General features: G+C 44.8%; 1 protein-coding gene and 1 pseudogene across 3 annotated transcripts; both read right to left on the bottom strand.

The window, feature by feature from the left end:
* Positions 1-27: 27 nt before the first annotated feature.
* LOC123149881 (protein FAR1-RELATED SEQUENCE 5) lies at positions 28-5,359 on the bottom strand. 3 transcript variants are annotated; one of them, XR_006474873.1, is made up of 6 exons: positions 4,978-5,359; positions 2,772-4,896; positions 2,570-2,700; positions 2,411-2,482; positions 802-874; positions 28-564 (listed from the first exon to the last, which is right to left on the bottom strand). XR_006474873.1 is itself a non-coding variant. In XM_044569652.1 (6 exons), exons 2-5 carry the CDS (start codon positions 4,841-4,843, stop codon positions 812-814), a joined length of 2,334 nt encoding a protein of 777 aa, XP_044425587.1. In that variant the 5' UTR covers positions 4,844-4,896; positions 4,978-5,358; the 3' UTR covers positions 28-564; positions 802-811. The 3 variants fall into 3 exon arrangements, 2 of the variants coding, with proteins under 2 accessions (XP_044425587.1, XP_044425588.1); XM_044569652.1 differs by having other exon boundaries at positions 2,776-4,896; positions 4,978-5,358; XM_044569653.1 differs by lacking the exons at positions 28-564; positions 802-874; positions 2,411-2,482 and having other exon boundaries at positions 2,568-2,700.
* A 6,083-nt stretch (positions 5,360-11,442) lies between these two features.
* Positions 11,443-13,629, bottom strand: LOC123150320 (uncharacterized; annotated as a pseudogene).
* Between the last annotated feature and the right edge of the window lie 1,239 nt (positions 13,630-14,868).

Below are 14,868 nucleotides of genomic sequence, written 5' to 3'. Positions count from 1 at the left end.
CATACAAGGCCAGTTAAAATCACAATATGCAAGCGCCGTCCATCAAATATAGAACCAGCCTGAGAATCTTAATCATGTTAATCATGGTCTAGAACAATTTGGTAACAACACAAAGCACTCAAGGTCAGCTTGCAGAGATTGCCGAGGCCTCGCATTCCTCCTGCTCCAACTCGAGCAAGAAATGAAGAGCAATTTTGCTCTTGTTGAAAATTACACCATATTGCGTTTCTCGGCCAAGGGTTCCTGGACTCCATCCAGCGGTCCTGTTAATAGCTAATTAATGGCTACTCATGTACAATTACAACTTACATGCTATAATTGCCTACGCCCAAAAGGTCACACCGCAAATGGGATGCCTAATTAATCCTAGACTCCACCCTCGGTAGAAAAGAAATGGCACAGGACAGAATAGCCACTCCTCTCAAGAGCAGCATCGCTGGAACCATGATCCCTCTGTAACGGTTCGACAAAAGATCCACGCCCGGCGGTTGGTACTTGCAGGGCTGGGTACTTGGCAGTAGCCATCTCCAACAAAAAATTGTAAAGAAACACATCTAGCAGACCCTGGAAGTTAAGAGCAACAACAGATCAGTGTAGAAATTTCAAACTGCAATATGCGTTACGCCTCTTGTGTGTAGTAGGGGTTTGAACCCTTGCTAACACAGGATTCAAATCTAGCTTATGATGCTCAAGGTATTCAAGAAAAGCGAGATACAAGCCTGGTCCTACCATCCTAGTTCTGTGCAGAGTGGCAGAAGCAATATTGCTAATCAAGTTACTGAACTGAAAAAAATTGTATACCTTGTGTCCTTTAGATGTTCTTCGCGCCGCCGAAATTTGAATTAGGACGCACCGCAGCATATGCTGACAAATCCTGTTGGTCATAAGTGCACAAGAAGCCAAGAGCCTTTCAGCATTTTTTATTAACGCTGTCTGTAATGGCAGTGGAATCGTAAACCCATCTACCAAGTTAAGAGATGGTACAAGTGCTACGGGCTCTAATACCAGAAAATAGAAAATAGTATGGCATACTTGTCGACGTCCTGAAGGTTTGCTCAGTTCAGTCTACAAAAGTACAGAGTCATGTATTGGTAATTGCATTGGAGCTCCAGGTGGTCCATGCATCTATATCCTCACCCTGCACTATCCTTGGGATCGTATGCTACTTTATGTATTCCACCCATATATACTTCCCTGTACCAATTTATTACAAGCTAGTATGTTTTGTACCATGGTACACAGACTTGTCCCACCAGCCAGAAATCACCTATTTTGTTCCAACCACCAAACAACCGTACGCACAGTTCCTTTTCATCACCACCACTCCCCTTCTCCAGAGTCAGACGCCATCTTGATCTAAAAACCTACACTTTCTTTGGCTCCAACCAAGGTCCATCACCATGTCCGCATCGTTATCACCAGGTCCAACCAAGGTCCCTCTGCTCTACATGGCTGGGTGGTGTGCACCAATATATTACCAATCTGCTTTGAAGAACCTGGATCCATCAGAATATGAGGGTGGGGAGCAGGATGGAGTTTGTTTCTAATGGAGGCAGTAACGGGGAAGATGAACAGTGATAGAGCTCGCGCGAGACCAGCCCTATATGGAGGGTTACAGGGATGGGTAACTTAGGCATTTCTTTGATTATTGCATGATAGATGACATAGATAACAGTTTGGGAATTTATTTTTTCCTGTTCGTACTAAATCAGCGACAACTAATATGGAACGGAGGGAGTACTAAACAGTGACGCATTAATTGACTATCCTTCCATCTATGATGTATTACTTACGGCCTGTTTGGTTCCAATAAGTCACCTGACTTATAAGTCAGGTGACTTAAAACCAGTGACTTATAAGTCATGCCCGTTTGGTTGTCACCTGACTTATAAGTCACCTGACCACACCTTTCCACCTTGTTTTTTATGTAAAGGTGATGGGACCCACGCAAAAGGGGGTGACTTATAAGTTTTAAGTTGGGGTGGAGCAACTTATGACTTATAAGTTGGGGTGACTTATAAGTTGGGTCCGTTTGGCAAAATAAGTCACTTTTTTCACTTCTCGACTTATAAGTTGGTGACTTATTTGGAACCAAACAGGGCCTTAGTGGGTGTATGCATCTGGTATGTCAGTTAGAGTGAATTTTGTAGCATTTACTACAACAATCCCGAGGGATTACGTCCGGACCTGATTACGGCTTCTCCAACTCCCGTGAGCCAAAATCTGCGTCTGTCATGTACTTATGTATATTTCCCTCGAACATGTACTTATGTATAGAAGCATTGTTCGAATTTATTGTCACAAAATTTCTATTTATGAGTTCCAAAGTGCTGTTTGGTAATAATGCTAATGCACAGTGGAATAACAGACAAAACAAATTTTGCTCAGGCCAATCTGCCAACCAGAATACCTGTGGTGCACAAACAGGCATTGTATTCGGATGCATGAAGATCTGGTTTGGTTGCATAGGAGTTGGAAAAACCTGCAAAACATGAACCATGCTGGTATAGATCAGTTAAATCTTAAATGCCAGAAGGAAAGATAATATTTCGTACATATTTATGTGTACCTGATAGTAATATGATCTTCCAATGGTTGCATTACCATTTGCATCTTGTGCAGATTGAAACTGCTGCTCACTAGTTTGGGCGGTTAGTACTGGAGCAGCCGAGGAAGATGCCAGGGCTTGCTTTGCTTTTTCTGCACAGTGGCGTATTTTTTTAATGCAAAAAGGATGTTTTAAAAGCACGAGGAGACTTGAGAGTTGTTACTTACTGGTGCTTGGTCCTTTAGGTATTTTCTTCTTCTTCTTCTCCCTTGTACTGGCGTCTTTGGCAGATTGAGCGTGCAGATTTCTCATTTCGAAGAACACTTCAAGTGCCTTCTCTCCTGTTTCAAGGGAGTCCCAGAATATCTTTCTTGCTTCTTCCAGTTCCTGGCTCTTCAATGCAAGGTTATACGCATACTGCATTGCGCGATTGCGATACGCAAGTTCAGCCTCGGTACATTCTTGTTGTGTTGAATCTTCTTGACTGAGATTATACATGCTTCTCCTGGCATCTTTCGTCCATCGTTTCAAGATGTACTTTTCAGGAACCATATCCACATTCTGCAGGCTGAAGGCTTTCAGAGCATGAGAACAAAGAAGGCCCATCCTTTCAAACTTTCCGCAACCACAAGAGATTTCCATTGTGGATGTATCAAGAAGAACAGTCCACATTTTTGAACCCCTGCCCTGCATTGTTATTTCAAACCTCAATAAGCTTCCACCACAGGAATTTTCATGACATGAAGTTGCTCCACATCCATCCAGAAATTCAGCCTCAAATAACTTGTACATCCTATGTGTATAAGATTCCGCAGCCTGCTTCAGAACTGTACTGTGCTTGATTGCACGAACTGGAGCAGTTTGGCTGCAGCGAAAATCCTCTTCTGACTCATTTCTACGTAGTGTTTTCACAACCTTTTCCAGCAAGAGAGCAAATCTTGTTATAGAAGTAGATTCATCAGCAACTCCAGTGAGGATATTGTTTGAGACTTCTCCCCACTGGGATGAATTGATCCCACCATCAAAAGTATCTTTGTTAAATACCGAGCACCATCTGTTATGAAACTTATAAAGGCCATTAAGCCAATCATTATCCTGTAGTTTGTATTCATCAAGCATAGCATCCCAAGATTCCTGAAGCTCCATTTCTGTGTCACATCCTTGCATGCACTTCATAAACATATTTTGAAATGCTTGAGAAGTATTTACAGTGCCTAAATGAGACTGTGCATTCTTCAGAATATGCCAGTAGGAGAAGCAATGCTGCGTGTTAGGAAACACCTGCTCGGCTGCCTGCATAATAGCCTCATCCTGGTCAGTGAAAATCGATTTTGGTGATCGGCCACCCATTGACTCCAAAAATGATTTAAATAGCCAAACATAGGAAGCTGTGGAGTCATCTAACAGGAATGCGAATCCAAAAACAACATTGTGCCAATGGTGGTTAACTCCAACAAAAGGGGCACATATCAGGCTATATTTATTTGTGCGGTAGGTTGTGTCAAATATAACAGCATCTCCAAAGCAGTCATAATCACTTCTACTTTTACCATCCCTGAAGAAGAAGTTAGTCATGCGGCCTTCTTGATCAACTTGGACATCCCAATAGAACATTCCTTCCTCGTTGGTTCTACGCTTGAAGTAGCTTACAAGGCTTTGGCTGTCTCCTGCCCCAATTAGCGTTATATTCTGCACGTTGTCATGATTGTAGCAATCCCTTGTAGTGTAGCCTGGAGGCTCACTAATATCACCCACGGTCCTATCAGAGGAACCATTCCCTGCATGTGATTCAGCAGATTCTGCTGGATCTATAACACCTGATTTTCCAACAGCAAATGACTTTGCGGATCTCAACAGATGCCTCTCCCCAGGTTTAGCCAACTGGTGATTGTGCAGGGGAACAAAGCGTATGACGGTCCAACGCCCTTTCTCATCGACTCTAAAGCGGACCATCGCCTTGCAATTCGTTCTTGTGTCTGGCCGGTTGAAATTCGCTTCTGTGACAGGCTCGTCGTACTTAAGCCCTTCCTTTGAGCAATAGTAATCTTTTGTCCGGATGTCCCTGGTACCAATGAAGTAGGACTGCTTGCCCTTCCGGACACTAAAACCGATTCGATGTCCATAGTCGCAGTACAGCTTGTATGCCTCTTCCTCGCTGTGGACCATGCAACCGATAAGCTCCTCGGTCGCCTCCTTGCGGCTCAAGGCATTTCGATGGTCTTCCCCCTTCTTTCCTACCTCACCATTTTTCCTCATTCGAAGCAATTCCTCTTGAGAGCCCGGTATGCTATCCATTTCTACTCAAGCAGTTCCACCAGCCTTCATGTGAACAGCATCAGGGACCGGATCTACATGGTAATTTGTGAAGGTTATTACTAATAAGTTTGAGTTTGAGCAATCTAATCACCTGGATGTGTGAAAGCTCATACCTCAAAACCAAATGTGCGAGGCTGCGGACGGGGCGGAGATAGCAGGGACGCCGCGAGGTATAGCGCAAGAGGCAATCTCGGCGACGCGCGTGAGAGGCGGATGCGTCGGCGGAGGCGGTCACGCTAAGCTACGGCGCACGGCGGCAGCGCTAGGGCACAGCGGGGTCGGGTTGGAGCTTGAGCACGCGCGAGATAGCTCGTGAGAGGAAGAGGAGATGCTGCGGGATGGCGGAGAGGAGAAGCCTAGCTGCGGAGCTCACGGGCGACCGCCGGCGGGCCTCGCCGGAGCCCAGCGACGGGGGCGGGGGTTGGTCGTGCGGTGTACGGCCGAGATGGTGGAACGGGTCTAAGGAAAGCGGCGCTGGCGTTGCCTGGACCCGGTGTTGGAGTCCTGTAAGTGAACCGGGGTAAATGGGCCGGAGACGAGGTGTAGTGGGTGTGGCCGTATCAATGAAGCCCGTCTTTCGTGTTTAACGGAGACCTATCTGCCGCTCACAGCGGCAAGATAGTCGAGGTAGCGCACATGGCGCTCGCCTTCTCAGCTGCTGTGTCTTCCTCCGCTAAAAAAGTGTTCTTTTCTTTTTTGCGAGGGTTCTGTGTCTTCCTTACCTACCGTACTTCTTCTTTTGATTTCAAAGGCCATTCGACGTATTTTATTGATTCTCAAACACAGTTACATCATTATGAGCTTAGCAAATAAAAAGCTAGAGGGGTCATCGTCCCAAATACAATCGACATGATCACTAAAAGGCCTAGCTAACTCATGAGCAACCTCATTGGCCTCCCGATTACAATGTTCGAAGGTGATCTCTCTCAAACCAGTTGCAAGAATTCTGCAATCATCAAATATAACTGCAGGTGAGGTGGCCGAGAAACCACCATCCTTCATAATCTCAATTACCTGATAATTAATTATTAGATTGGATAATGATTTTGCTGCATCCTAGAAACCGAGCCAAACTCAGCCCTTCCCGTAATGCATAGGCTTCCTTCATAAATTGATCAGCAACAAAGTGGATCTCCTTACTCTTTTGGTTCTTCTATACTTTCATTTTCATGGATAAAAATGTTGAAGTGGATAGTTTAATAAATTCTTTCTTTTTTACATCTTGGTCAGCATGTTTGGCTAGTTGAGCCTCATTGATCATTAAAGTGCAACATAGTCCCCTAAAGAAAATCTGCTCATTTGGTTTTCCAATGATTTTCTTCCCCCCCCCCCCCCCCTGCTTTCCTTTGGTTTTCTCATAGAATGTAAATATTTTTTATTACATGAAAGAAATGTGCGAATATTATTAAAATTTATTTTTAAATAATTCATAATTTATTTGAAAATGTTCATCGTGTGGAAAGTGTTAACCACGTATTTTACAAAAAAAATTATTATATTTTTTTAAAAAAATCACCATGAATTAAAAAAAATCATTGTATGTGTGAGAAAATGTTCATCAAGTATTTGAGAAACAAATGTTCATACACAAACATGTATTTTCACTAAAAAAATCGCAAGAAAACCAAAAGAAAACAAAAAAAACGGTTGAACAAAAAAAAAGGAGAAACAAACAAAACCTGTTGCCAAATCCCTCTTGGTGTGCCGGCCCATCAGACAACCCCTATCACCATCTACGCTGCAAGTTTGTCTCAAAAAAAAAATATACGCTGCAAGAGTTTGCCGGAACCAGAATGGTACATATCTTGGGTCATCTGCGATCACCTTCAGTGGTATAACTGAAGCTTTTATACCCAAGTCTCTAGCCGTCCGGGAAGCTCAAGCCCTGTCTAAAGACTTGATGGTCAAGTGCTTGTTTATCGCATTAGACTGGCAGGCAGTAGTAAAGGATATGTCCGAAAGGTATGTTATAACGCCCCAAGACCGGAGCTTCAGATGCCTTTCAGGGTTTCCGGGTGTTCGTCGTGTGAGTTGTTGGTTTATTGCATTCATCTTTGCATCATGTGCATTGCATCATGTCATAAATCTTTTGTATCTCAACTAAATAATTTGTGTGGATCTTCGATCCATTTAAATCGAGGGAAGAGTGACTTCTCTTTATAATATTACCCTCCTAATATTTAGGGAGTTATTATAAATATTTCATTAATTTGGAATCATCATAACACACGTGCAAAATAATTCCCATGTCTATTCCTCTTCAAGTTTGACCTTCAAACCTTGCCAATATCTCTCATCTCTTTTATCGAGGCTCCTCCTAAATTCTCAACATGTTTGGCCACTCCTAAACCTGTCCTAGTTCAAACCTTTTGAATTAAATTCAAATGAATTTTAATTTAATCTTTCAAACTTGACCTTTTCTATTTTCTCGGACCGTGCACATTTTCACGAGTTCGTGAAAATTATCCCCATACCCAGAGTCCTTCCCTACCTTCTCTTCCTTTTCTTTTTTTCTGTTTTGTTTTAAATGGAAAAAGATGGGAAAGAGAGAGAGAAAGCAGAGAGCCCAACTGGGCCTCCCTAGGCCAATTTCTGCACCGGCCCACCTGGACCACCCGCACCCAGGCCGGCCTCCAAGGCCACGTCTCTTAACTCTAGGCCTGACCGAACCCTCGCTCTCTCCCTCACCTTCGCTCTCTCGCGCCGCCAGAGCCTCTGGCTCGATCCTCTCCTCCCTCTCCCTTCGTTCCCCTCTGACTCCTTCCTCCTCTGCCACGACCAAACCTCCCCCCCAGCGCGCCCGCTCTCGATCCCCCTCCTCCCTCTTCGATCTCCCAGCACCGCCAACCCCTCTCATCTCCCTTGATCTGATCCACTCACCCCCTCCTAGCGCCGCCGGCAGGGCACCACGCCCGACCCTACGCCACCTCGTCGCGCCGGCCGGCCATCGGAGTTGTTGCCGTCTGCTCCGCCCCCTGCTCCCGGTCATCCTCGCCGCAAGACTGCTCCGCCGCCCTGCGCGCGAGCCCCGTGCCCTGGTCTTCTTCCCCGCCTCCTTGCCATGGCCACGGGCACCTCAAGCCAGCAGGACGCCGCCTAGGGATGTGCCCGTCCCCGAGCTCCGATCTGCCCCTCGACGAGCCTCCGTGCAGCAGCCATCTCCCTGGATGCGCCTCGTGTTTCTTCGTCCTCCAGCCGCGCCCGAGGGAGCTCCCCGAAGCCGGTGCCGTGTTCCTCCTCCACCACCACCATGGCGCGTCTTGCTTCTTCCCCAGCACCCAATCCTTCCCCTCTGCTCCCTCAAGCATGGCCCTTCACGCGCCCCTGTGCCACAGCCGACGCCTCTGCTCGTCATGGCCGCCGGCCATGGAGGCCTCCGTGATGGCCCTGGTGTGTTCTTGGAGCCACTGTACCATGGCCAAGTCCCGCGGCCGTCGCCCCTGCATCGCGCCAAGTCCCTGCGTCGTGCCCCTGTTGTTGTTGACGCCAAGCCCAACGGTCACCGAACAGGGAATATGCCGAGTACCAGGTCAACAAAATCGCCAAGTTCCACGACGACCCAAGTACCGCGAGAACATTTGTACCTCTACCGTCGTCGTGGATCCGACAAGTACCCCTACAACAGGTGTACCTCTACCGTCGTCTTCGGAATTGCTAAGAACGTCAAGCACCCCTTCGAGATGACGAGACCGACAAGTTCAAATGTCCCCAAGTACCTCTCTGAAAACGAGACGTATACGAGACCGACAAGTTCAAATGTCCCCAAGTACCTCTCTGAAAACGAGACGTATACCGCTACCGTCGCAAGAATCGAGACCGACAAGTCCGAAGATGCAAGTACCACTCCGAACCATGTACGACGACCGTCGCCGAAGACCCGTGTAACGCAAACGTCAAGTTCAACTACCGTCGCGTGAACCGCTACTTCCCACGACGACCCTGTGAAAAACTACTTCCCCTTCGACACGTCTACCCCTACCGCCGTATGAGAACCGTCCCCTTTGCACGCTCCGAAGGTATAACCCCGAGACGACGCTCGTGGACCAAATGCATGTGTTGTATGAGATGCATGGTTGGTTGTTGTATTCGCCCGTGAACCTTAGTTGTTCCTCCTCGTTTGCCATGCCGTCGACACGTGGGAACCCGGTAACCGGGAGCACCCCACCGTTCTTCGCATGACACGCTCCCGTCACACTTGTTCTTTTCCACCGGCTTCTCAATCGAGTTTCCGGAACCAGAACGTTGCCGTGGCACCGTTTCCGTTAGCGTCGCCGTGGGACCCCTTTCTTTCCGCCACGGTGACAAATGCTTCATAATGCTCTTATCAATATTTTCATAAAACTTGCATAAACTTGCACATGTCATTTTCATCATGATAATAACATTTAAATGGTTAAAATTGTTGTTTGCTTTAAATTACTAATGCATATGGGGTTTTACCGGGTTTGTTGTTTGTTATATCCGGCCCCATTTAAATTGTTTAGATGGTATAGTTTTTGTTATGCTTCACCTCTTGCCATGTTAACCAACATTTAATATTATTGAGTACCTAAACGAGAGAGAACTAAATAAGTCATGTGGTGTTTTCTTCAATATGCAACTCCGTGGCTTATTGAGCTCCAGTTAATTTGTAGTGTTGTTTGTTGCACTTTGCCATGCCATGCATATTTAAACCGGACACGCATCATACTTGGTTGTGCATCATGCCATGTTGACGTGATGGTTGTTTACTATGTTGTTTACTTCTTTCCGGTGTTGCTTCTTCGGGTTAGTTTCGATAACGTCGCATTTGTGAGGATCCGTTCGACTTCGTCCGCTTGTCTTCTTCATGGACTCGTTCTTCTTCCTTGCGGGATCTCACGCAAGATGACTATACCCTCGAAATCACTTCTATCTTTGCTTGCTAGTTGCTCGCTCTTTTGCTATGCCTATGCTACGATACCTACCACATGCTTTATCATGCCTCCCATATTGCCATGTCAAACCTCTAACCCACCTTGTCCTAGCAAACCGTTTACCGCTTTGCTCAGCCCCTCTTATAGCGTTGTTAGTTGCAGGTGAAGATGAAGTTTGTTCCATGTTGGAACATGTTTTATTGTTGGGATATCACAATATATCTTTTTTAATTAATGCATCTATATACTTGGTAAAGGGTGGAAGGCTCGGCCTTATGCCTGGTGTTTTATTCCACTCTTGCCGCCCTAGTTTCCATCATATCGGTGTTATGTTTCTGGATTTTGCGTTCCTTATACGGTTGGGTTATAATGGGAACCCCTTGACAGTTCGCCTTGAATAAAACTCCTCCAACAAGGCCCAACATTGGTTTTACCATTCGCCACCCAGCCTTTTCTTTCCCTTGGGTTCTGCAGACTCAAGGGTCATCTTTATTTAAAACCCCGGGCCAGTGCTCCTCTGAGTGTTGGTCCAACCTGTCAGCTGCCGGTGGCCACCAGGGGCAACTCTGGGCTGGCCTACCGAAACCTTGGACAATCCCGTGTGCCCTGAGAACGAGATATGTGCAGCTCCTATCGGGATTTGTCGGCACATTCGGGTGGCTTTTCTGGTCTTGTTTTACCATTATCGAAATGTCTTGTAACCGGGATTCCGAGCCTGACCGGGTCTTCCTGGGAGAAGGAATATCCTTCGTTGACCGTGAGAGCTTGTGATGGGATAAGTTGGGACACCCATGCAGGGATTTGAACTTTCGAAAGCCGTGCCCGCGGTTATGGGCAGATGGGAATTTGTTAATGTCCGGTTGTAGAAAACTTGACACTTTAATTTAATTAAAATGCATCAACAACGTGTGTAACCCTGATGGTCTCTTTCCGGCGGAGTTCGGGAAGTAAACACGGTGTTGGAGTTATGTTTGACGTAGGTTGTTCTAGGATCACTTCTTGATCATAGTTTCTCGACCGTGCTTTTCCTTCTCTTCTCGCTCTCATTTGCGTATGTTAGCCACCATATATGCTAGTCGCTTGCTGCAGCTCCACCTCATACCTTTTACCCTACCTATAAGCTTAAATAGTCTTGATCGCGAGGGTGTGAGATTGCTGAGTCCCCGTGACTCACAGATACTTCCAAAACCAGATTGCAGGTGCCGATGATACCGTGCAGATGACGCAACCGAGCTCAAGGAGGAGCTCGATGGAGTTCGTGTTCGTTTTGTTGTTCCGTTTCCAGTTGTTCAGTAGTGGAGCCCAGTTGAGACGATCGGGGATCTGGGTAGCATTTGGGATAGTCTTCTTCTATTTTGGTTCTGTAGTCAGACCTTGATTGTATCTGGATGATGTAATGCTTTATTCATGTTTTGTGTGAGTGGCGATTGTAAGCCAACTATGTATCTCTTTCCCTTATGTATTACATGGGTTGTGTGAAGATTACCTCTCTTGCGACATTGCTTATAATACGGTTATGCCTCTAAGTCGTGCTCCGACACGTGGGAGATATAGCCGCATCGTGGGCGTTACATATGTGGGCACTAATGATGCGACCGTCAAAGAGATTGTTGCCCAAGCAGCTGAGTTTTGAGCATTGCCAGGCCATCCACGAGAGAAGAAATAGCAACCATGTAGCAACCATGAAGCTGATAGCTTAGCGAAATTTGCTTTATCTTTGAATGTTGGCCGCTAAATATTTCGCTAAGCTATCAGCATCCCTGTACATATTTATCTGATAGAGAAAGCCAGTGCTCCAGTCTCAGGTTATATTCATGTTAATATTATTCAACATTTCTCACAGAAAAATATATAGTGACCATACAGCAACAGTAGGGAAAACAAAACACTAGCTAGATTCCTGATACAAGAACTAGGTCACCAGAAAGCAAGAACCGGCCACCACCAATGCAACCTCCTACTGGGACACACTGGTCTTACGAGGCAAAGCGCTTTCGACTTCAGCTTCCTTCGCTGCAGCGGACCGCTCCGCAACAGCCTTCGACATCCCGAACATCTGAGCGACACAAAGCAAGTGGCTTGATCATCAACACACCAAAGTTAAACAAGCCAGAGCCACAAAAGTTTCGAGTTTCAGTGTCAGCGCAAATACCTTCTGGATGGTCTTCTTGAAGCAGGTCTTGTGCTCGTCCATGGAGGCATGGATGAACTCGTCAATGTGCTCTTTCACATCTTCGAGAAGGTAGCATCATCATCAGTTTTCTTCTTCCGGCACGACGACATGGTAGGGTTTTTAGGAGGAACAGGTGACTGAGAACCTTCAGACTGTGTATTGCTGGAATCCATGTCGATACTGAAACAAACCAATGGAGAAAAGGTTGATGTACATATTCCGAAGAGGAGATCAAGGTAATATGGATCTCGAAGTCAACTTCTGCATCACTGCAGCTACTCTACATATTTAATAAGGGAAAGAAGAACCGTATGCCGTTTGTCATACTTGACTACCGCAAACTTAAAACCAAAAAATGAGCATTATCTACTTCATCAAACTGGGATTTAAGAGAGTGCAATATAGAAATCGCACGGCGGCAGTAATCAACTTGAGGTGGGACTGACTCAGAAGGAACAGAGACAAATCTGTGATGCACAACTGACATATGAAACGAAAGGGGAATACAGTGACCATAAGTTCAACATAATTCGTTAGGTAAGTACTTCTACTAAATAAGTAGCTAAAATGCACCGGTACGGGTATGTGTAGCAGTATCGGGCCGGATACGTAACTTCGCCATTTTGGAAAAGCGCCAATACAGGGATACATTTTAGTTTTTTTTTATTCACAAAAAAAATGTATAGAAGCTAGGAACAGCAGATTACCTTCTTGTGTTTGCTCTACTGTGGATGCCAAAGCAGCTCCAAGCCTCTCCAATTGACAATGTTGATGCCCTGTTCTGACTCCAAGTTCCAAAGAGATAGAATTATACTTTTAATAAGTGTAAAATGAATATTGAGCAGCAACTCAAATCATTAGTTAGCTGTATATCTATCATGGCATAACACAAAAGGTGGAACCTTAAGAACAGTCAGCTAACATCCAAAAGGAGAACCAATCACTTTAATCAGGTAACATATTAGGTCTGACTATTGAAATCAACAATACAGCGCAACAGTACCACTATATTCCCAATCATAAACAAGAGTTGGGACATCTATGATGCCAACAATACCAGTATAGTAGTACTAATGCGTTAACCAATTTCGTCCAGTATAACCAAGACAAAGCTCCTGCTCTCTCAAATTGCATTTACTCCTAAGCTTTGATTCAGATAAAACAACTTAATCTTTTACTTTTCATATATCGTCAGGCATTGCGTGTTTCACTTCAACATGTAAAACATTTGATCATCTGAAATAAATTCAAACTACAATTTGCATATACATTTGCCCTTATAAGCATTATGACAAACACCTATCAAGCAAAATCCTTTCACATGTAAACTTGAACATGCGCTGGAAAAATCATGCAGCAAGTACACATCAAGAAATAATCATCACTATATTCTCAGGATATCAAATCTACAGCAAGTACTCGTCCAATATAAAAATCAGGGGGAAAAAGGGGAACAAACGGAGGATGCGAGAGGAAGGAGGGAGGAGTGGTGGCTACCTGCCTATGGGTTGGTCGCCGGCGTAGCTCCGGGCGGCGGCGTTGCTGCTCGACGAAGGGAGGCGCTGCTTGGCTCCTGTGCCGGCGGCGGCGCAGCGGAGGCTTCGGCCGGCTGTTGTTTTCGTTTCTTTCTCTCTTTTCTTTTTCGACCGGAGTTTTCGTTTCTTTCTTGGAGGAAAGGGCAAGCGTTTGCGGTTGCACTTGCATAGTCCCTCCCTGGCCTTTTTTTTTTGTGTGGAGATTTTTTCTTTTCGAGATGAGCACGGGCCGTGCAGGACCGGAAAGACACCGCGGCGCACACGGGAAAGGCCTTCTAAGTCCATACAGGTGAAATGTTTAGTGTTTTGGGCAATGGAATGAAATTGCGGCCAGCCCACCACAGCGCTGCCAAAATGGACCTGTTAAAATAATATTCAATTTTATACTGATAAATAAGAGAAAAAGATCATGTATTTTGAAGAATATCCATGTATTTTAAAATAGTACTCCCTCTGTTCCAAATTACTCGTCGCAGAAATGGATGTATCTAGAACTAAAATACATCTAGATACATTCATACCTGCGACAAGTAATTCGGAACGGAGGGAGTACTCACGTATTGAAAAGGTGTCCATACATTTAAAAAATGTTTACTTATTGTAAAAAATGTTCATGCAACTAAAACAATGTTTGGAATTTTAGGGAAATGTTTATGAGATTTTATAAAGTGTTTTATCCCTTTTTAAGAAATCATGTAAGTTTAGAAAGTGTTCACACATTTTTGATAAAACATATTTGTGTATGTTTCGACAATGTTTATATTTTGTTTTAATAATATAACAGAAGTAAATAGAAAAATAATCGAAAAAATGTAACACAAAAAAGTAATTATAAAAGGAAAATGAAAACATAAAATAGAACCGGAAAAAAGAAAAAAAGAATATTTAAAATAAACAAAAAAATGTAAGAGTAAAGAAGAAACCAAAAGAATCAAGAAAAGTATTACGGGCAACACGAAAATGGTCCTCAACCCATGGAAGGTGCTCCGTAGGCAACACGAGATCAAGCACATTTTTTTCTACTTTTGTTCTTAAGTCATAGGGATCCCATGTTATTAAGAGGGGTCAAAGGGATGCGAATGATCTGCTCATTTCATGATCTTCAAATTTTATGCCTATTCCAAAATTTCATAAAATATCCTAAGTCAAAGAAGTAAAAAAGGGGAATAAATAGTTAGCCCGACTATCTGATATGTATCTGGTCGAACTATCCAGGCATTGGCAACTGGCTGGCTTGGGGTGGTTCGTGAGATGGATAGTTGCCAAACTGTTTTCGCCTTTGTCCGGGCTTGCTCGGCCTAAGCCAGACATGTGTTAGATTGTCCAGGCCTTGTCTCGGCTTGCTCGTTTTCGGGGTGTTCCCGAGTAAGACAAGCCCTGGACAATTTGCGACTTGTCCAA

The sequence above is a fragment of the Triticum aestivum genome, chromosome 7A, assembly GCF_018294505.1.
Source record: "Triticum aestivum cultivar Chinese Spring chromosome 7A, IWGSC CS RefSeq v2.1, whole genome shotgun sequence".
NCBI classification, from domain to species: Eukaryota; Viridiplantae; Streptophyta; class Magnoliopsida; order Poales; family Poaceae; genus Triticum; species Triticum aestivum.
This window is presented reverse-complemented; position numbering and strand designations above follow the sequence as displayed.

What these genes read in the sequence shown, in the direction of transcription:
- LOC123149881 (XM_044569652.1), bottom strand. Translation starts at nt 4,843, where the DNA reads ATGGATAGCATACCGGGCTCTCAAGAGGAATTGCTTCGAATGAGGAAA. An exon ending in ACCTAAAGGACCAAGCACCA is followed by an intron (nt 2,701 to 2,775) that starts GTAAGTAACAAC and finishes GCCACTGTGCAG; the next exon opens with AAAAAGCAAAGCAAGCCCTG. An exon ending in TGCCTGTTTGTGCACCACAG is followed by an intron (nt 875 to 2,410) that starts GTATTCTGGTTG and finishes TATGACCAACAG; the next exon opens with GATTTGTCAGCATATGCTGC.